A 21,638-nucleotide genomic window follows, 5' to 3' on the forward strand; every position below is an offset into this window, starting at 1 on the left:
TCTCCCTCAAAGTTTGTGTTGGGCCCAACTTTCCACCAGCATGGGAGTTGTAATCCCAGATCACTGGAGGGTAGTGGAACGGGGGGAAAGACCGGTTTGACTAAACGACGAGATTCGAGTTGAGGGAGGATGGTTGTGAGTTTTCCGAAGCATTTATCTCCCAAAACCTTCGCCATAGATTCACGCAATCAGCCAGTTGCTCCACGTGTAGTGGAAAAGAGCCGAGAGACAACGGAAATCCGCTAGCGGACCGCTTTTTATACCAGACCGCTCCAGCAGAGGGCGCTGTTGCTATTGTGTTGTGGCGAGTGCTCCTCCCTTCCTATATAAGAGACTAGGGGAGGTGGTGGTGGTTGAACGCAGGTGTTGTGCGCGCGTTGGAGGCGGTCAATGCGTGCAGAACTCATGCTGGCGGTGGGCATGAAGGAGACGTGCGGGTAAGGGGGGGCGTAGGCTTGCCACGCTACGTCAAGAAAGGGCAGCCTGGGAGTGGGGCGCCGGGCTCTTCTTCGCGTGAGGAAAGCGTGGTGGACGCGTGTGACCCGCTGCGGTCTCTGCTGCTGACGTTTTCTGCCCTTCCCACGCTCAGCTCAGAATTTCCATTGGCTTTATGGAACCCGCTAACTCGCTAGAGCACTTTGGATAAATGCGACCGCTAGAAGCAAAACCGTAAAAAGCTCGAGCCACTTTTCTGGGGGGATAAGAAACTCAAAACGGGGGGTTCCAAAGGTATTGCGCGGCGACCCCGTCATCCCACCAATGCGCGTCGAAATTTGGGAAGGTGGGTGTACTTCGCGTGGCTTTAGTATCAATTGGCTGGGACTCGTACACGCGCGCAAAAACCTCACAGCACAGAGAGAGGGAAGAAAAAGTACCTTGCGTTTCGATTTCTTTTGAGATCCCTGTGGTTTATCCTCTCCTCCCCAGTACTTTGTGTATGAAAGCAAGCATCCACACTTAACATCCGCAAGCTAATTCTTATGTCTCTGGCACAGTAGAAGTTAAGTCCCTTAAAATTACTTATTTTAAAACTACTTATTAAATCTACACCACTATTACTACTAGTTTTTTCCCATCATTCCTGTCACCCATTTCCTCCCACTTATGACTGTATGAATGTAACTTGTTGCTTGTATCCTTGAGATTTTTATTAATATTGTTTCCTCATTGCTTATTTGACCCCCATGATAATCCTTAAGTGTTGTACATCATGATTCTTGATAAGTGTATCTTTTTTATGTACACTGAGAGCATATGCACCAAAGACAAATTCCTTGCGTGTGCAATCACACTTGGCCAATAAAGAATTCTATTCTATTCTTTCTATTATGGTGAAGTGTATTAAGTAAAAATGTCATGATACTGAAAACTAAGGCTTTTAATTTAATGGAGAGAAGTGTGGTAGGTTCCCCAAGTTCTGTCTGAAATGCTGTTTTTTAGAAAGGTATCTAGGAAGTCTCAAGAATATATTTATCCTTTCCTGCTGCTCCCAAATACCTTGCAGTTAGCTTGTATCACTGTCTTTCCCTGCTGTTGATGAGCATACTTAATCTACACCTGCAGAGAATGAGGTAGTAGGCCCTAAAGTGCTAGATTGAATCATTTCTATCAGGTTATGCCATTTTTGAAAGGCCATTTTTTCATAGGCTCTTAATATAAGGCAGATGAATACTGTATATATATATATAACATATTTTTGCTGAATATTTAAAATTAAAATTAATGAATTAAAATTAAATCCAACAGAAAAAACATATATTTATATGTATATATGTTTTTATATATATATAAAAATACATTTATATGCCGCTCACTCCAAATGGACTCTGAGCGGCTAACAATAGGAATAAATACAACAACAATAAAACAGTTAAAATTTAATAATAAAAGTCAGTTATAACAGTAATAACATAAAGAAACCCATAAAAATGCATCCTCCCCCCTTCTTGTTTGTTCTGTTTAATTTGTGATGTGTGGTAAGGAACCTGGATAGAGATCATGACCCTATATGGAACATCTTATTCTCAATTCATTATTGTCCTCTGAGGCAGTATGCTTCCTTCTCTGATAGCAAGGTAACCCTGGTCAGGCATAATTAGATTTCCTGAAGGACAGTGTTAAGAACAGAAGGTGAAGAAGACAGCTAAGGAGATAGCTCCCTGTTCCGCCCTAGGGCGAGCTTTTTACCTGTTAAATTTGGAACTAAAAAAAAGATGTCAAGCACCATTGCATGGCCAAAGTCTATGAGTGTGTTGACTTTTTTACCCTTTTGTAATTAATAATAATAATAATAACAACAACAACAACAACAATAACAATAACAATAACAATAATAATAATAATAATAATAATAATAATAATAATAATAATAATAATAGACTTGTATGCCGCTCCTCTCCGAAAACGTGGGGCGGCTAAGAACAATTAAGGTATTAAGTAATGTGCTATAGATCTGGGAATGAAACCGCCATCTCTGGTGAAGGATGAAGCAAGAATTGCAGTATGTTGGGCATAATCTGCTCCTTTTGCCACCTTGCTGTTTACTGTGCAATCTCAGATACTTCCTTGAAAATGAATCCTGTTGGGTTCAGATTGCTCAGCCCTGTGGTTCCCTTGTAACCTATGAGCTTGTAGACCCTTTTGATTCTCTAGCTTTATAATCAGTTTTCCACCCTAGTTGGTCTCCTCATTAGTTAAACCTAGATGGGCTGGTTTTAAGCTCTCATGGCATACAATATATGTGCCTTTATCCCCATTAATTTTGTTTAAAATATATTTAACAACTGGATAGTTGATAGTGATCAGGTGGACATCAAGGGAGAAAAATCATACAATCATGCTTTCCTCTTATTTCTCCCAGTCATTAATATTTTTGTTGCATTCTGACTTAAGTACCCTCTCAGGAACCCATGGTTTTATCAGAGAATGTGTCTACATGTAGGACAGTCTTCCTTAATCTGATCCACCCTCAGATGGATGGAATCCAGCTAACAGAATTTCTCAGGAGGTCTGGCCATTGCTGAGAATTCTGTGGTATTGATCATCTGGAGGATGTCAGAAAGGTTAATATAGGCACAATACTAAACCAGGAAAATATTCATAAACAAGGAGAAGATATTGACACTGGAAGGGAAGAGATTGTAGACTTCCTTTCCAAAATTATATGTTATGTAGGAAGGGGTGACCTCCTGAGTCAATTATTTTGCCTCCCATAATAATCCAGATAGGTCATAGGCCATTTTTGGTCTTTTTTTTTAAAGGAAAGGTGGGACTTATTTTGAAAGTGCCTTCTGGTATACTTTATTGCTGCCCAAATCTTTGTTGTGGTCAGTTTCACTGCTGGAGAAGAGATTACTTTGTAGAGCATTTGCTTTCCTACTAGAAGAGACTGGATCTTTTTCCTATTATTAGTCTAAAGGGATTAGGGATCAGATAATGGAACAGATTTGTTTGCCTGGAACCCATTGCCACAATCAATAATATTGGGTTAGATAAACAATCCCTCTTCCCTATATGGAAGCATTTCTGCTCTCTGATTATTTGGGAGTAACAATGGTTAAAAGGTGGAGTAGACTATTGCGGTTGATCAGTGTGATTTACAACAAACATTTCAGAATGCTGTTTGACAGAAACAACAGGCAAACAATTGGAAGAAGGAAATTGTGCTGCTGAAATTGAGGTAGCTAAAAAAGAAACAAGGAATTCCTGATGGTTTGAAGGGATGGTGAATTCTTTTTCTAGAAAATTCTTGGTTTGGGAAATGAATTGGGCATGTCTGTTTCACCTTGGTTGATAAACTGCAGGATTGTAGTAAGGGAAGAAAAAAGTTCAGTGAGTGTGAAATCTCACTGCTGCTGCTTAAAGGCTTTTTAATTTTAAAAGCCAAATCTCAAATATTATAAAAACTTCCCTCCCCACAAGAACCTTTAAAAAATTCTGCTTACCATATTTTATCATAATTCAATTCACGGTAGGCGCTTTTCTCATGAAGAACCATATGCATCCCAATATATTCAAAAGTTGCCCACTCCTGTTCTAATCACACAGGAATATGATTTAGAGTGTTTAAATAAAAGGCAACTAACTAGAATTTTGAAATGGAGATGATCAGCAGATAATGATGCTGGAAAGTAATGCTAATGTTCCCTCTATAAGCATGACTTTCTGTTAGGAAAAAGTTGCACATGAATATGTGAAAATTATGTTTTTGCCTTATTCAGTACAATAGAAAGAAGTTGGTTAGGGGAGTAAGGGTCTGCTTTAGACATACCTGTACTTGCAGTGATCTGTTTCATATAGTAATGTGCCAAATTGTGGGAGGGGCAACTATCTACTGAGCACTTCTATTTTCTGTATATAATTGAATTACAGTACAGTGATCCCTCGATTTTCGCGATCTCGTTCTTCGCGAAACGCTATATCGCGATTTTTCCCACCCGATGACGTCACTCTCTTCCTTCCTTTCTCATCTTTCTTTCTCTCTCTCTTTCTCTATCTTGCTTCTTCCTCTCTCACACTCTCTTCCTCCCTCTCTCATCTCTTTCTTTCCTTCTCTCTCTTTCTCTATCTCTCCCCCTCTTGCTGGCGGGCGGCGGGCGGGCGGCGGGCGGGCGGGCGAGCGGGGGCATCAGCGAGGAAGACCCAGGGAAGGTTCCTTCGGCCGCCCAGCAGCTGATCTGCTCGGCAGCGCAGCGAGGAGCCGAATCGGGGTTTCCCCTTTGCGTGGGCGGCGGGGAAACCCCGATCTTCGTCTGCTCGCTGCTGCTACGCTGCCGAGCAGATCAGCTGCTGGGCGGCCGAAGGAACCTTCCCTGGGTCTTCCCCGCCACCCACGCAAACTCCACCATCTGCGCATGCGTGGCCATGAAAAAAAAGGCGCGCATGCGCACATGGTGTATTTACTTCCGCAACCCTACATCGCGAAAAATCGATTATTGCGAGGGGTCTTGGAACGGAACCCTCGCGATAATCGAGGGATCACTGTATTTGACTTTTGAGTCAAACATATCAAAATGTTTAAAAAGCTAATTGAAATATATTAGTTTAATTTATATTGATAATACAATGAAAAAAAATGAATACTTGGGTTGGATCATCCCTTGTTAGAAAAGATTATGCAAACCTTGCAAATCACTCTATGTTTGTAAAAGGCATGCAAAAGTGAAGTTACAAATGTACTGCAATAATCAAGCCAAAATAGACTGATTGGCTCTTTAAATGTGTATCCATGCACTGAAGTCTAATACTTGGAAAACTGTTAAGAATTTCTAAAATTTCAATTTCCAGCAAAGTGATGCTGCTTTCCCTATAAAAGCCTTTTTTGCCTTAAGATTCAAGCTATCTTGAAAATTGAAATGATATTAGTAGACACCTTAGCTTTTAATATTATGGAAACGTGACTTTGCTTGAACTGTAGAATTTCACTTATGAGGTTATTTTCTATAATAGCTTCTTTTTCTGCAAATGCTGGACTTTAAATCAGATAAATTAAGAAAGGAGTTGGATGTGGTAGAGAAAAATAAACTCCTTAGTCTTGATTTATGTAAATTTTCTGTGCAGAACTTATTTGGAGAACCAGCTGGAAAGGCACTACGGAATTACTTCTCCCATTAGTTTGGCACCACCAAGGGAAATAGATTATATCTATTCGCAGAAATTGATTGAAGCCCTGAAGCCTTTTGGTGTATTTGAAGAGAAAGAAGAGCTGGATTGCAGGTAAAAGGGAGTATATGTAGTACTGCTGATCTCAAATGAACATTTTCTAATTACCAAAGTCATAATAGTAAGGTTTCTTCTTGGTGGAATTACAATAGGATAAAACCCTTGGCAACCATTTTAGTACCACTTTTTAAATGTTTTATTTATATTAAATATTTCCTTGCTGCAGGTTAGCTGTTCTTGACAAACTAAATCACTTGGTTAAAAACTGGATTGCAGAAGTTGCTGAAAATAAGGTAAGAGGCTTGTCAAAGCTTGACTCCTCCAGACTATTTATCTTGTTTTAAGCTACTGTAGAATTTTATTGAGAGTAATAGAGATTTAGCTGTTTTTGAGAGACATTTGCTGTCAAGCTACAGGTAGCTTGCCATGTATTAGACAACTAGCTGTTCCCTCCATGGAGCTCTTCATCTTCCATTTTCCCTTACTTCCTGCCAGCCCTATTTTGGAGGCAATTGGGATAATCTTTCAAGCCACAAGACTTTGCAGCAAATGATATTTGATTGCTTTGGAAAGCTCATGACTTATCATTGTTGTTAAATCATTGATAAAGTCAAACTCTAACAAAAGCTCTCTTTGCAAAATTTCCTTTCCAAGGTGGAGACAGGCAAAGGCTGAAGACAAGATGTCACCTTACTTGAGTTTTTTTACTTAGCTGAGTATTTGCTCAAAGACTGGTGGATAAGCTACAATTGACTTGGCTTACAGAATGCATTAAATCATAAATTATGGCTTGAAGATTTCAAGGGCTAAAATTACAAAACATGATAAAACTGGGAAACTTCAGTACATTATAGCTCAGCATAATGCCGGAACATGCCAGTCTGTTGTGTAATTTCCATAAATGCACTCAGAGTGGTTGGTAACAGCTGATAAAATGGCTTAAAGTTGAGTAGCTATGCTATAAGTGAGGAAAAGAAGAAAAAAGTTTTAAAAAAATTAAGAGTTGCATAAGAAACTTCTGGGAAGAGCAAACAGTTTTAGCTAAGACCATTGCCATCTTACCACTGACGGCAAAACATGTTTTGGAATAATGACCATAATTGAAATTGTAGAATAAAAGAATTAATGAGGATGTTAACTGTAAAAAAAATGGAAGCACACATAGAGGTACAACACTGTTGTACCTCTATGTGCGCACATGTTAAATATAATTGTATACATTATTGGAATCACTGACTTATCTTTTCAAAGTAAAACTATTTCCTACTTTACTGTAGAACTTGCCATCTTCAGTCTCATCCAGACCTGATGGCAAAATATTCACATTTGGTTCCTATCGGCTTGGAGTCCACACCAAAGGTAAGATACATTGGACAACATTATTGACATAATTTCAGCTGGAATGAATAGACCTATCGGCTTATAAAAGGCTTGAACTATAGGCTATAAACAGTCTTGAACATATTCATCAACTAATTGCTATTTTTTCGGTAGGTGCTGACATAGACGCACTCTGTGTAGCCCCTAGACACATAGAAAGATCAGACTTCTTCCAGTCATTTGTTGAAAAGTTAAAGCTCCAAGATGGCATCAGAAATCTGAGAGTAAGTCACTTTGCTTTGCTTTTAACCATCTCATGTGTGCATGTCATTCACCTGATGATTGGGCAGCACTGTGTGAAAGCTGTTTATTGACAAGCCTTGAGAGGTTCAGAAATGCTGTATTGAAGGGATACAAAAATATGTAAACATGTTTTATTTTGTATCAGTTGGAGTTTAGATTCATTCAGGTTTATGCTCCAAATTAATGTTTCTAGACTTTCTCCCCTGATAGCTGCAAAATTCTGGGAGTTTGAAGTCCATGTATCTTAAAGTTATACATTTAAAAACACCGCTCTAAATAAGATGATCTGGGAGCTATTTTGAGTCTTAGAGCAGGGGTCACCAAACTTGGCAACTTTAAGACTTGTGGCCTTTAACTCCCAGAATTCTGGGAGCTGAAGTCCACAAATCCTAAAGTTGCCAAGTTTGAAGACCTCTGTCTTAGAGGGACATGTAAGACATACTCTCCCAAAAATGAAGGCAGCAAAGGTGGACACTTAATTAGCCTGCTTATTTTCTATTTATTCATTTTCTTTGTATTGCATCAAAAATTACAACTTTGAATTATGCCGTTAAACCCAGGAGATTTGCCACAATATGAAAGCTTTATTTCTTATCCTCTCTTGCTTTCTTAGCTTTGGGAAGTTCCCACGTACAGAAGCATGAATAAGAGAAAGCAAAAAATATTGCTATAGCTAAGCAATTTTATAGAAAGGCTGCCTATATTTGCCAGTTACGTTTTTCTGAAGTTGAATTTGTAAGGGTGGTTGTTGTTGTTGTTGTTGTTGTTATTAAAATCCAGGGATAGTGGGTCATTCAAGAGTAGTTAATAATATGGATAGTTAATTAATAAGAGGGACACAAAGAAGAAAAGGGACAACCTATTATCCAAACCCCCTGAAAAGAAAAAGAAACAATGGATGGAAACTAACTGAGAGAAACTACCTAGAACAGTGGTTCCCAAAGTGTGCCCCACGCCCCACAGGGGGACAATTTCATTTTTAATAGGGGCAATTGGAACCTTATTTAAACCTAGTTAATGGCCTTTTAGGCTTCCTCTGCAAGAGTAGTTCACTTTATGAATAATAATAAGAGTTATATGTCATGGGCGGGGGTAGGCCTCAGGATTTTAGATGCTTGGGTTGGGCATGGCCAAAAAAAGGTTGGGAATTACTGATCTAGAACTAAAGAGAAATTTCCTGACACTTAAAACTATTCATCAGTGGAACGTTTGCCTCCAGAAGTTTGGGTGCTCCAACATTGGAGGTTTTTTAGAAGAAATTGGACAACCATATGCCTGTAATGGTATAGGCTGGGTTTCCTTCTTGAGCAGTGGTTTGGACTAAAAGACCTCCAAGATCCCTTCTAAGTATTATTCTGTTAATTGTTAGAAAGTACTTTCTTACCTCTTGTCTGGCATATAGAACCTAGGATTGTTATAATCATAGTCTACAGAGAGGGGCGGCATACAAATCTAAATAATAATAATAATAATAATAATAATCATCATCATCATCATCATCATCTTTTATCATGGGGTGTATGTAAAACTTAAACTTTATTTTAATAAAAACAAACTTTCTGTTTTTAAAAATATATGATAGATTTTTATTGAGGTATTCAAAAGTTATGTCTTTGGGGAGATTGAGATTTCTGAGCCTTCTTTTTTTTCTTTAGGAAAAGTTACATCTTTGGTTGTGTTGCATATCTGCATTCTGGAAGCAGTGAAATAATTCAAAACTATTTCAAGTAAAAAGTTTTTCAATCTTTCCTACAGGCAGTAGAAGATGCATATGTACCAGTAATCAAGTTTGAATTTGATGGTATTGAGGTAAATATAGTTTTTATCCTTTTATGTACTGTAGATAGCTTCTGCTGGAAATTTGAATTTGATGATACAGGCGGTCCTTTTCAAGTGGAGAACTTGTTCTTAAAGTGATCTTTGGATAAGTGGACATATAGCTATATAGATTCTCTCCAAGTGTGAATCAAGAGATGTAAGCTTAGATCAGGAATGGTTTGGCACTTAGCTTGAGCACTAGGTAACAGAATTTTTCCAGACTCCACTGGGACCAAATTTAAACTAGGCTTCCATTGGTCCTCACAGTGACATGATCGCTAGCATTAAAAAAAATCAGCCAACATTTATCTTTCCTGGTTAATAATCAAAAAGAAAAGCATTGGAAAATAATACTAATAATCCAAGCAAATGAAAAATAGCTCTCCTTGGAAATTGGAAATAAGGCATTTCTGTGTCAACATAAAAAAGTAAAATGATTTGCATTTATGAAAAGATAGTTGGTACCCTGATATACATGTAAATTAAAGAAAGATATATACAATATCATATGTTATGTCATATGTTAGCAGACTGAGAGGCAAACTTTTAAACTTAGGTTATGCCTTACTAATGCAAATATGAAATAGAGAAGAAATTTATTAATTTACACGGCCTTGGGTTCAGCTGATAAGAGGGTATGGGGAATATAGAAGTAAGTTCTGCAAAACTGAAGTCTGGCTGTACTAAGTGTAATGAGCATGCAGAAGTTTGCTATGGTGGCTAGCATTATGCAGCCTTTTTTAAATAGTTACAGAGGAGATGCATATGAATTGCAAGAGTGATGCAGTACAATATTATACAGGCTATATGTATGGAATTTTGTGAGATTATTTCTTCTACCTTCTGAGCCAGATACATAGATCAAACCAGAATGCCTGCTACTTGGTAGCACATTGTTAGAGTTATTGCTAAGATACAATGTTCATTTCTTACGTTTTAGATTGATCTGGTCTTTGCAAGACTACCTCTGCCAAGCATTTCAGATAGCCTGGACCTTAGGGATGATGCATATTTGAGAACCCTTGATATCAGATGCATTCGGAGTTTAAATGGTAATTTCAAAGCTTTCCCTAGTGTGGTATCTTCATGCAGTTTTATAACTTGGCTTGAGGACTTGGGCTAAGAATAACTGTCTTGTCTTCTCAAAACCTGTGAAACAACAGCAGGGCAATGATGTTCAAATAATGTGTGTTTTTGAGTGTTTCATGTTCTAATGTAAGGAATGGAATCCAATCTAGAACTAAGGAGAAATTTCCTGACAGAACAATTAATCAGTGGTACAACTTCCCTCCAGAAACTGTAGGTGCTCCAACGCTGAAGAGATTGGATAACCATATGTCTGAGATGGTATTGGGTTTCCTGCTTGAGCAGGAGGTTAGATTTAGAAGACATCCAATGTCCCTTCCAACTCTGTTATTAATGGTTAAAGCTTACTATATGCATGGTTGCCTGAATCTTCGACTTCTGAAATTCAGTTTGCTTAAAACATGATGGAACTCATCATACACAGGTGTAAATAGCATGTAACACTTTTCAAGTGGGGGTCAACCTATTTTCCAAAGCACCTGAGAGCAGACCAAGAGGCAATGGGTGGAAAATATTAAAAAGAGTTCCAACCTTATTGATGTTGCATAATAGTTGTAGCAGTTTGATTTAAATAACGACTATTCAGAATAATCCTTGGATATGGGAAAAATATGATAAAATGCACTGTGTTGAGTAAATAATCTTTTTCAAATATTGTATTTTTTAAATGTAGGATAATATTTAATATTACTGTTTCAGGCCAGTTTTTGCTATTTTTTTTCCAGGATGACTTAAGCAAAACAAAGACCTTACGTGCCAACATTTTTCCAACCTGGGATGTTTCAGACACGTTAAATTACATTCCATTTACTGAATGTGGTTGGGAATTCCTGGCAGTGATGTACTGAATCTGGATAGCGGGGAGCTGAAAAATGCTATTGTAGACCATTGCTTGTTATTATTCGTGCTTTGCCTGTTTAACATGAAACTTTAATGTTTGTCTGCAGGTTACAGAGTCACTGATGAAATACTTCATTTGGTACCAAACAAGGAGAACTTCAGGCTGACACTGAGAGCAATTAAACTGTGGGCTAAGCGTAAGTACTTAATAGATCAGCTGCAGGGCTTAATAGTCCTTGAAATGACTCTTTAGGGTAAGCCAAGTGACTTTGTCATATATGAATGTTTTCTGAAAATCTTCATAATTGTAGTTGGACTATAAATTTAGTGGATCCTGAAACGAATTTACATGTGTCTAATGTTTGCAAAACAGTGGTAGGTATGTATTTGCCATTCCTGTTGAATGCTCAAAACCTACTTTAACCCACATCAAGTAGTTAAGCATTGGTATTTGAGCTGGACGTCCACCCGATTGTAAAAATGACAGAACAATTAATCAGTGGAACAACTTGCCTTCAGAAGTTTATGTGTGTTCCATCATTGGAAGTTTTTAAGAAGAGACTGGACAATTACTTGTTTGAAATGGTGTAGGGTCTTCTGCTCAAGCAGGGGATTGGACTAGAAGACCTCCAATTTCCATCTTTCTGTTAAAAGAATACAGTCCTATGTAAGAACAAGAACAGAAATATTGTATTTGCCCTGTTACAATGTCACCTCAAAGCCTCTCCTGGGCCTGGCAACTAGCACAGGTTCCTATGAGAAACAAGAAACTAGTTTCTTCAGTAGTATAACCAAGAAAATATGATGAACTGTTCCTCATTGGAAATTAGATTTGCACTCACTTTGTTATAAAAATTATGTACAAATTATATCCTGTACAACTTTGTACAGGATATAATATGTACATAATTATGTAAAAATTATGTACAACTTTTACTTTGTTATAAAAATTATGTACCAATTATATCCTGTAAAAGGCAAAGGTTCCCTTCATACATATGTGCTAGTTATTCCCAACTCTAGGGGATGGTGGTCACCTCCGTTTCTAACCAAAAGAACCAGCACTGTCTAAAGACGTCTTCATGGTCATGTGGCCAGCATGACTAAATGCCAAAGGTGCATGGAACTCTGTTACCTTCCCACCAAGGTGGTCCCTGTTTTTCTATTTGCATTTTTACATGATTTTGAACTGCTAAGTTTGCAGAAGCTGGGGCAAGTAACGGGAGCTCACTCCGTTAGGCGGCACTAGGGATTCAAACCGCCAAATTGCTGACTTTTCTGGTCAACAAGCTCAGCATTTTAGCCACTGAGCCACTTTATATCCTACATTCGTCTGTAATTTCTAATTCATATTGCTGAAAAAGTTCAATCCAAATATTGGAGAAGCCACAGTACCTTTCTCATTCTTATTGGTTATGAAGGTGCATTATTAGAAAGTACATATAATAGCAGACATGACTAGTCTTGGCATTTTCTGAAGTTATCCTACAGGAAAAAAAGTAATTTGTTTCTGGACACTGAAAGGCATTAATATTTTCCAGTGAGAGTGAAGTAGTTTATTCTTTTTTAGATAAACTTTAAAACATAATATCAGCTTAATCAAGGGATTGTGAGCCGCCCCGAGTCTTTGGAGAGGGGCAGCATAGAAATCTAATAAATAAATAAAATAAATACATGACCTTTTAAACCAATATCTCTGTTTCTTTGCACATGCCAAAGGATGCTCCCTACGGTTTAAGCACCTTCCCTCCTCCTCTGAACTCTCACCTGGAGAGGGGTCCAGGTACAGATCTACGACAACTTCTCTTTCTCCAGAATATGTGCACTGGGCTGTTCTATATAGTCTTTGATTCCTGATTATGCATAGCATTTAGTTGTTAATTAGGATGTTGATGGCTGGCTATTAAGTCACTGATCCTTGTTTCCTTCTGCTGCTGCACCTTCAGTTCCTAAGTATCTGGTAGGCTGGGTGTAAATCAGTGCTTCTATTGACTGACAAGAACCCTAGTATTCATTCTAATTTTAAGGCTTTGAAATAACCACTTGCGTATTGCAAGATGACAATGGCATTTGTCAACCACCCAGAGCTTTTATAGCATATGGTTATGGTCAGCCTTCAGACTGCTGCATGTTTAGTGCCATAGGTGCTGCTATGATGCTGTTAGAGCTGAAGTATAGGGACTCAAGTGACAGGAAGAGGGGGATAAATTGATGGAAGGGTGATGATACTGACAATAATCACTGTGACATCTTTCCTATTACTAAAAACATTTTATTGCTAAGCTTGGCTAGCTATACCTGCTAATTCTTCCATATTTTTTTCAATGCCTTATTCCTTTAAAAAATACCCACTTACTATTAAGCAAAAAGTGTTTATTATCAAATTAATCCTGCATTTGACAACTGAATATGGACTCTTCTGTAAGGGCATTGAACAAACTATTTTAAAATGCATATATAATTCATATAAGTAACCCATCTATAAGCTTGAATTACGACCCAGGGCATCATCCTTGACTATTGCTGGTGGAGTGTGGACAGTGAGACCATGGGCTGCATCTGTTTTCCTTGGCCGGGTTGTCCAAATTGCCTGTCCTTAAAGGGAAGCAAGGCAAATTAGCACCACAGAGTTGTCTATTTATCTAACCCAGGTTTGCAGGAAACAGGAGAGGTGGCTTTTATATTCAACCCTTTCCATGCTTGCCTGGCATATAACATACAAATGTCCACAAGGTGGAATACTTTCAAAAGGAAAGTAATTGCTAGAATCAAAATCTCAATGACAAATGTATACAGAAAATTGTTACTAGGAAGTTCAAAACTGTTAGTTAATGCAGTCTTTGGGCTGATGTGCAAGATTCTCTTTCAGAATTTTTGAGTGTTTAGGCTTTTCTGAGTGTTGTGCCGTGTTAGATACAAGGGATCTGTCATCAGATTTCATAGTCTGAGTTAATTAAAAGGGGTTGAGAGTTTAGCCTTTTACTTAGGTAAGGGAGGTGAAGTGTTTCTGTCTTAATTTTAGAAATATTGCTAGTAGTCATGTTTTTCCCCTTCTTTGCATTATGCTTGTGTTCTAAATTTCTTTCCTATACCCAAAATGCTGCTTATTTCACTAAGTGTAAACTATTCACTGGTGATAGCGAAAAATACAGTCTATTTCTTTCATCTCTTTTAACCTATCTGGTTTAGAAAAGAAAATGAACTAACTTTAATTAGATTAAAGCAGGCTGAATGATTGTAGTCTAGTTTTCTTTTGGTCCTGAAATTTCACTAGAAACTGTGACAGGAGAAAAGAACACATATTTCATTCAGCCCAAAGCTCATCACTGCTTCATTGATGCCAGCAATGATAGCCTACACCAGTATAATGAATGAGACTGTTTGAGATACTGAGTCACATATCTACTTTTAGGGCGTGGAATTTATTCCAACATGCTGGGATTCCTTGGTGGTGTTTCTTGGGCCATGCTGGTGGCAAGGACCTGTCAGCTGTACCCAAATGCTTTGGCATCAACCCTTGTTCACAGATTCTTCCTAATTTTTTCAAAGTGGTAAGATTTACTTATTTATTTAGTAAATGAATAGACAACCTATCCCACTATCCAAAGCAACTTTTGATGAATGTATTGGGCCTCTACTGTGTAAGCAATGCAGGTTTTATTATAGACTGACAACTTTTGATTAATGTATTGGGCCTCTATTGTATAAGCAATGCATAGAGACCAACAAAACATTACACTAAGCTATGATTGGCAAGTCAAGTGGCTTGAAATCATATCTCTTCCTGATTTGCCTTCTGCTATCCAAATTGGTTTGCTGAAAACATGTATCTGGCATAGAATTTCTTCTGAGGAATTCAATTCAAAATTGGTTTACATCAGGGGTGTCAAATTTGATTCCATTGTGTGCTGTATCAGGATTTTATTTCTCCTGGGAGAGGAGGGTGAGCATGGCCTGATTGTCGCGGGTGACTGGGTAGGTGTGGCTGGGGCCAGGGTGCAGGACAACTCTGGGCCTATTATGGCATGGTTGATGGAAAGTTATGTTGTAGTTATGTTGTAGTTCTGGAGGGTGGCATATTGGAAAAGGTAGGAGAGCTTACGTTTCTACTGCTTGTAATGTATGTATGTATGTATGTATGTATTTATTTATGTATTTATTTATTTATTTATTTGTCAAACAATTATAGGGTGATAATTTGTACATATAAAACATTAGATAAGTAAAGATAAAAAGTAGACAATAGGACAGGGACGGTAGGCACAATGGTGCGCTTATGCACGCCCCTTACAGACCTCTTAGAAAGGAGGAGAGATCAATTGTAGATAGTCTAAGGTTAAAGGTTTTGGGGTTAGGAGTAGAAATCACAGAATCAGGTAGTGCATTCCAGGCGTTGACTGTTGCTGAAGTCGTATTTTTTGCAGTCAAGTTTGGAGCGGTTGACATTTAGTTTAAATCTATTTCGTGCTCGTGTGTTGTTGCGGTTGAAGGTGAATGTAGAGTTCCTTTGTGTAGTTCAGGTTTTGGGAGATTGCCGATATATATAATATTAGCATTATGTAAAATTAATATAATGGACAGAGCAAATTCTGAGGCCATATACAGTGCATGTGTTCAAGAAGATTGAAAGAAACATAGCTGTCCAGAATTACAACATATCTCTCTTACTTGCAGGGAATGGCCCAATCCTGTCTTGCTGAAACAACCTGAAGAGAGCAATCTCAACTTACCTGTCTGGGACCCCAGGGTTTGTAAAGATGACAATAAATAACAGTTCTTGATGGGGGAACTTTGCAGTATCCATTCTTCTAAGAGATTATATGTTCTGTGAGAATCTTTGAGTTGTGTGGGGCAATATGTGAGGAGAGGAAATGTTCACAGAGAATGACAGCTAATATTTGGAACAAAATCTACTTCTAAGATGAATGTCCCTGTCTCATTTCAAAACAAAATGCATGCAAGGCATTGTGACATTGTTGTGTAATATGCTGTTAGCAGCTATAAAGGACTTGCATAAAATAGGTTGCCTGGATTATCTTTGATATAAAGACAATAGTTACAGTAAGAGAGATTGATGTTATATTCCCTTGTCTCAAATGGAGGTTAAGACTTAACATTTATATTTGGTTTTCTAAAAGCCAGCTGGGGAGTTGGTGATTGGTGAGAATTTTGGTTCATATTGTGAAACTTAGTTCTTTATGGAATCACCTATTTATCTGTGACAGGTAAATCCAGCTGACCGGTATCATCTAATGCCCATTATCACTCCAGCCTATCCACAGCAGAACTCCACATATAATGTGTCCACATCAACCCGAGCAATCATGATGGAAGAATTCAAATATGGTAATCTCCATTGCCTCTATGTTTTGCATATGAGAGTAAGAACAATTTGTTATTTCCTGGATAAATTGTTTGAAGAGTTTTGCATTTTCCTCTTACAAATGGATACAAAAAAGTGCTCTGGGTCATTCTTGTTTACTGGCAACCTAGTGGGAATGCATTTTCATTGAGCAATATTGTTATTTTTTTCAAAGATGGGTGTCTAGTGATAAGTTTCATTTATTTTTCTTTTTATTATGATACCAACCACTTCAGTTGAAATGAATCTATGCAACTTACAAAAGCAACCAAGGATAAATAGACATAGATAAATAGATAAAATTATCCTATGAATGAAGCTATTTCTGTATTAGTATCTGGTTGTTGCAGACATTTCTTAAAATGATAAGGGAGGCTTTGTCCTGGCATCCTTCTCCCAGTTTCACCTCATCACAATTTAGGGAAGAAAGGCATTCTTTGGGACAGAGAAGCAATTTCTCCTTGAATTTTTTAGGGTTTAAGAGATTGATTAGTGTGGGTAGGGAGATCGACTTCATTTTCCCTTTCCTCCAGGCGAAGCAAGTAAACAGCATTCATGTAATTGTTGCTAACTTTGCTTGGCTTTATTCCTGTCCTTGTTCTTTAGCATTTTAAGAGAAAACAATAATCTTCTTAAAAACGACAGCAGAATTGCTCATTGGACAGGAGTGAATGGGCTGAAAAATATTCACAGAGAAGTCTCTGTTTTGGACATCTCTTGTTTCAAGGATTGTAGAAATGTGACACTGGGAGTCTTGATTTTGACGTCTAGATGAAGAATTAAATATTATTCCCCTTCTCTCTTTTCATACTCAGCTCTTATTTCTCATAACATCCATTTATTACTAGTGAGTATCCAAGATGAGATACAAAGTGTTCCCATGTAGTTTGGGAAAAGGATGCCAGTCCTAAAAATAGAAAAGGTTGAGATGGAAATGTGGTACTGTTTATAATTTACCCCAATGGGAAGAGTATTAGAATGGGAAAAACAATGGGATACTGGAGGTTGAGAAAAGTTCTTGATGAAGTTTGTTATGATTTAGAACTCTCATTATTCTTAGTCTCAATAACATTTGAGACAAAGTGGAACCGACACTTCTGAACTTATAACTGTTTATTGTAAAGCACTGACTATAGATGTGTTATATTTAAACAGGTCTCATGGTTACAGATGAAATTCTTCAAGGAAAATGGGATTGGCCAAAGCTGCTTGAGCCACCCAACTTTTTTCAAAAGTATAAGTATGTAAGATCACCAAAGGTTTCAGAATTCACATTTCAGCAACTAAATATTCTGTATTTTAGCTAGCAATGAATCCCAAACATCTTATGGGTAAAAGCATATACTAAAATAACAACAGTGTAAATATAGCATATATTAAAAAGCTAAGATTAATTTGAATGTGTTGGATAGAAGAAATCTCAGTGTAGTAGTAACGTGCCTAGTGATAGCTGGGTAGGGTAGGATATTTAACATTGTTAGGTTATATATTTGCAGTGGTGACTCCTTATTAATTTTCAATATTTATTTGTTACTTTTGAAATATATTGGATTATCCTGTAGTTTGCCCATGATAAGGTACAAATGTTACCAAAGTTAGAGAACATAATCTGTGCCCAAATAATTTAATTAATCTTGCAATGCAACTGCAAACAGCTACACCCAAGGCCAGCCTTATCGTTACATAAAGTAAGGCAATTCTTCGGATAACAAATGTTAGATGGTTGTGGCAGTAGCATGTTGACTAATAGATCAAGCTGCTTTCTTCAAATAGAGTGCCAAATATTATCCTGCTAATGTGAATATAAATCCAATAATAAACTGCTAATGTACGGCAAACAAAAAAGAATGTATTGATTTTCTATTTGAAAATATGTAGATTTTTTTTTCATTGTAGAGATTTATATTTAGATATTTTGAAATCAACAAAATTATTATTATTATTTATTAGATTTGTATGCTAGGCACTGCACAGGAATTTTTGACACAACAATACATCTTATCTAACCCATCTTGTACAAAAAAGATGGCCTTTAGATAACCAAGTACCACATTTTTGTGCAATTCCATAAATTATAATTAGCACTTTCAAATTTTTTGGAAATATTATTTGGATATGCTGTAGTGAGATTAGCTGCTCCAAAATGTTGTAAAATGTACATGCACTTGAGTTATCAATATTATATAATGGCTAAAACAAGAATTGGTTAATCCTTCAACTGCTCCCTGAACTGTATTTCATGCAGTAGGAATCATGAATTTGTATTAGACATTCATATCTATGTCAATCAAGTATCTTTTGTTCCATTTTCCATTTTTGATAAACTGTCTTGCTTAAAAATAAGCTTTTCTACCACTCTTGAATGATGCCGAAGCCTCCTTAGACTTACACAAAAGGGAGAATAAATGTGGGAGAAGCACATCAATACACTTCAAGGTTAGGGAAGATTTTAGAAAAGATAGCATTATAAATAAAATTAAGAATTGAAGATTGAATGGTACAGTTTTAAGTAGTTTAACTGTAGTCTTGATAGTTTAGTTTTAAAACTAAAACTATTAAATACTGTATATCAAATTTTAGTTCTGTATTTTTCCAGGCACTATATTGTATTGACTGCTGTTTCTTCAACTGAAGAACATCATTTGGAATGGTAAGGCTATTTTTTATATGCTGATAATCCTAATTTTAAAATCAAAAGCATTTCAAAAAGGAATTGGGGGAAAATGTCTTTCCCTCAGAGTTGTCATTAGGAACAGTAACATTTATTTTCCAAATCAACTTATATTCAAGCATCCAAATTAATAATATGGTACTATTATTTACAATGTATGACTAGAAAACTCAACATAATCTCATCTATTTTGTATACATTGTTTTGTAAGTTACTCAGGTTATTTTAAGATTTCAATTTATTTAACCGCTTGCTCTTACTTCTATATTTTGACAAGCTTTAACCACATCATTTCAGATGTGTCTACATGCATAAAGGGATAAAAACATTGAAAAAAGCTAAATTTTCTCAGTGCTAAATTCTCTGCACACAACCACATCAAGAGAGTTGCAAGATGCACCCAGTTGTAGGCCCACCCATCATGTAATTCCTGTCTAATATCAGGTCAGTCCAATTTCTAACTACACAATCTGTTTTATGATTATATTCTACTAAGCCATAATGTTTTTTGCTTGCTTTGGCTTAGCACATTGTTTGAAACTATCCATTATGGTGCATAAGTCATAATTCATGGATTGGCATACTATGTACAGCCAAGTCCGTTATGATTTATTTAACAAACTATGACATTCTGATTATAGCAATAGTAATAGAATTTAGACTTATATATCGCTTCACCGTGCTTTAGAGCCCTCTCTAAGCAGTTTACAGATATTGCGCCCAGCAATCTGTGTCCTCATTTTACCCACCTCAGAAGGATGGAAGGCTGAGTCAACCTTGAGCCTGGTGAGATTCAATCTGCCAAATTGCAGACATCCAACAATCAGCAGAAGTAGCCTGCAGCACTATTTATTTATTTATTTATTTATTTATTTATTACTTAGATTTGTATGCCGCCCCTCTCCGAAGACTCGGGGCGGCTCACAACATGTAGTAACAAATCATAAGCAATCAGACAATTTAAAATATTTAAATATTTAAAAAACCCCATATGCTAACAGACACACACACAGACATACCATGCATAAATTAAATGTGCCCAGGGGGAGATGTTTCAGTTCCCCCATGCCTGACGGCAAAGGTGGGTTTTAAGGAGTTTACGGAAGGCAGGAAGAGTAGGGGCAGTTCTAATCTCCGGGGGGAGTTGGTTCCAGAGGGCCGGTGCCACCACAGAGAAGGCTCTTCCCCTGGGGCCCGCCAACCGACATTGTTTAGTTGACGGGACCCGGAGAAGGCCAACTCTGTGGGACCTAATCGGTCGCTGGGATTCGTGCGGCAGGAGGCGGTCTCGGAGATATTCTGGTCCGATGCCATGAAGGGCTTTAAAGGTCATAACCAACACTTTGAATTGTGACCGGAAATTGATCGGCAGCCAATGCAGACTGCGGAGTGATGGTGAAACATGGGCATACCTAGGTAGGCCCATGACTGCTCTCGCAGCTGCATTTTGCACGATCTGAAGTTTCCGAACACTTTTCAAAGGTAGCCCCATGTAGAGAGCATTACAGTAGTCGAACCTCGAGGTGATGAGGGCATGAGTGACTGTGAGCAATGAGTCCCGGTCCAGATAGGGCCGCAACTGGTGCACCAGGCGAACCTGGGCAAACGCCCCCCTCGCCACAGCTGAAAGATGTTGTTCTAATGTGAGCTGTGGATCGAGGAGGACGCCCAAGTTGCGGACCCTCTCTGAGGGGGTCAATGATTCCCCCCCCAGGGTAATGGACGGACAGATGGAGTTGTCCTTGGGAGGCAAAACCCACAGCCACTCCGTCTTATCCGGGTTGAGCCTGAGTCTGTTGACACCCATCCAGGCCCCAACAGCCTCCAGGCACCGGCACATCACTTCCACCGCTTCGTTGACTGGGCACGGGGTGGAGATGTAAAGCTGGGTATCATCCGCATATTGATGATACCTCACCCCATGTCCTTGGATGATCTCGCCCAGCGGTTTCATGTAGATGTTAAATAGCAGGGGGGAGAGGACCGACCCCTGAGGCACCCCACAAGGGAGAGATCTAGGAGTCGACCTCTGACCCCCCACTAACACCGACTGCGACCGGCCAGAGAGGTAGGAGGAGAACCACTGCAGAACAGTGCCTCCCACCCCCAGCCCCTCCAGCCGGTGCAGAAGGATACCATGGTCGATGGTATCGAAAGCCGCTGAGAGGTCAAGGAGCACCAGGACAGAGGATAAACCCCTGTCCCGGGCCCGCCAGAGATCATCCATCAATGCGACCAAAGCGGTTTCCGTGCTGTAACCGGGCCTGAAACCCAACTGCCGGGGACCTAGATAATCGGCTTCTTCCAAGGACCGCTGGAGCTGGAGTGCCACCACTATATTCTAACCACTGCGCTACCACATCCTCTTTATTTTATTTATTTATTTTTTAATTTATTTATTTGTCCAATACACAAATACATATTCATTCTCTTCTTCTCTTCAATCAAAATAGTTACTTTTAATAGTCTATTGTAGGTTCACATTGCATGCCTCAAATGACTTTCTATTTATACATAATCTCAAAGGAGTAAATAATAGTTAATTAGACCAGGGTTCACTAATTGATTCCTCTTGTG

General features: G+C 38.2%; 1 protein-coding gene across 3 annotated transcripts in view; it reads left to right on the plus strand.

Annotated features, from left to right (window-relative positions):
* Positions 1-287: 287 nt before the first annotated feature.
* Positions 288-21,638, plus strand: part of PAPOLG (poly(A) polymerase gamma) — a 37,422-nt gene continuing 16,071 nt past the window's right edge. The window contains exons 1-13 of one of the 3 annotated variants that reach the window (XM_070734786.1): positions 288-437; positions 5,560-5,715; positions 5,888-5,954; positions 6,939-7,020; positions 7,156-7,265; positions 9,040-9,093; positions 10,043-10,154; positions 11,136-11,225; positions 14,441-14,579; positions 15,703-15,775; positions 16,254-16,374; positions 17,546-17,630; positions 18,987-19,040. In XM_070734786.1, the coding sequence (XP_070590887.1) occupies positions 391-437; positions 5,560-5,715; positions 5,888-5,954; positions 6,939-7,020; positions 7,156-7,265; positions 9,040-9,093; positions 10,043-10,154; positions 11,136-11,225; positions 14,441-14,579; positions 15,703-15,775; positions 16,254-16,374; positions 17,546-17,630; positions 18,987-19,040 (1,190 nt within the window). In that variant the 5' untranslated portion in view covers positions 288-390. Of the gene's footprint in view, positions 438-5,559; positions 5,716-5,887; positions 5,955-6,938; positions 7,021-7,155; positions 7,266-9,039; positions 9,094-10,042; positions 10,155-11,135; positions 11,226-14,440; positions 14,584-15,702; positions 15,776-16,253; positions 16,375-17,545; positions 17,631-18,986; positions 19,041-21,638 lie in introns of those variants that run through there. The other 2 variants (XM_070734787.1, XM_070734788.1) reach the window with 2 other exon arrangements.

The sequence above is a fragment of the Erythrolamprus reginae genome, chromosome 1 (assembly GCF_031021105.1).
Source record: "Erythrolamprus reginae isolate rEryReg1 chromosome 1, rEryReg1.hap1, whole genome shotgun sequence".
NCBI classification, from domain to species: Eukaryota; Metazoa; Chordata; class Lepidosauria; order Squamata; family Dipsadidae; genus Erythrolamprus; species Erythrolamprus reginae.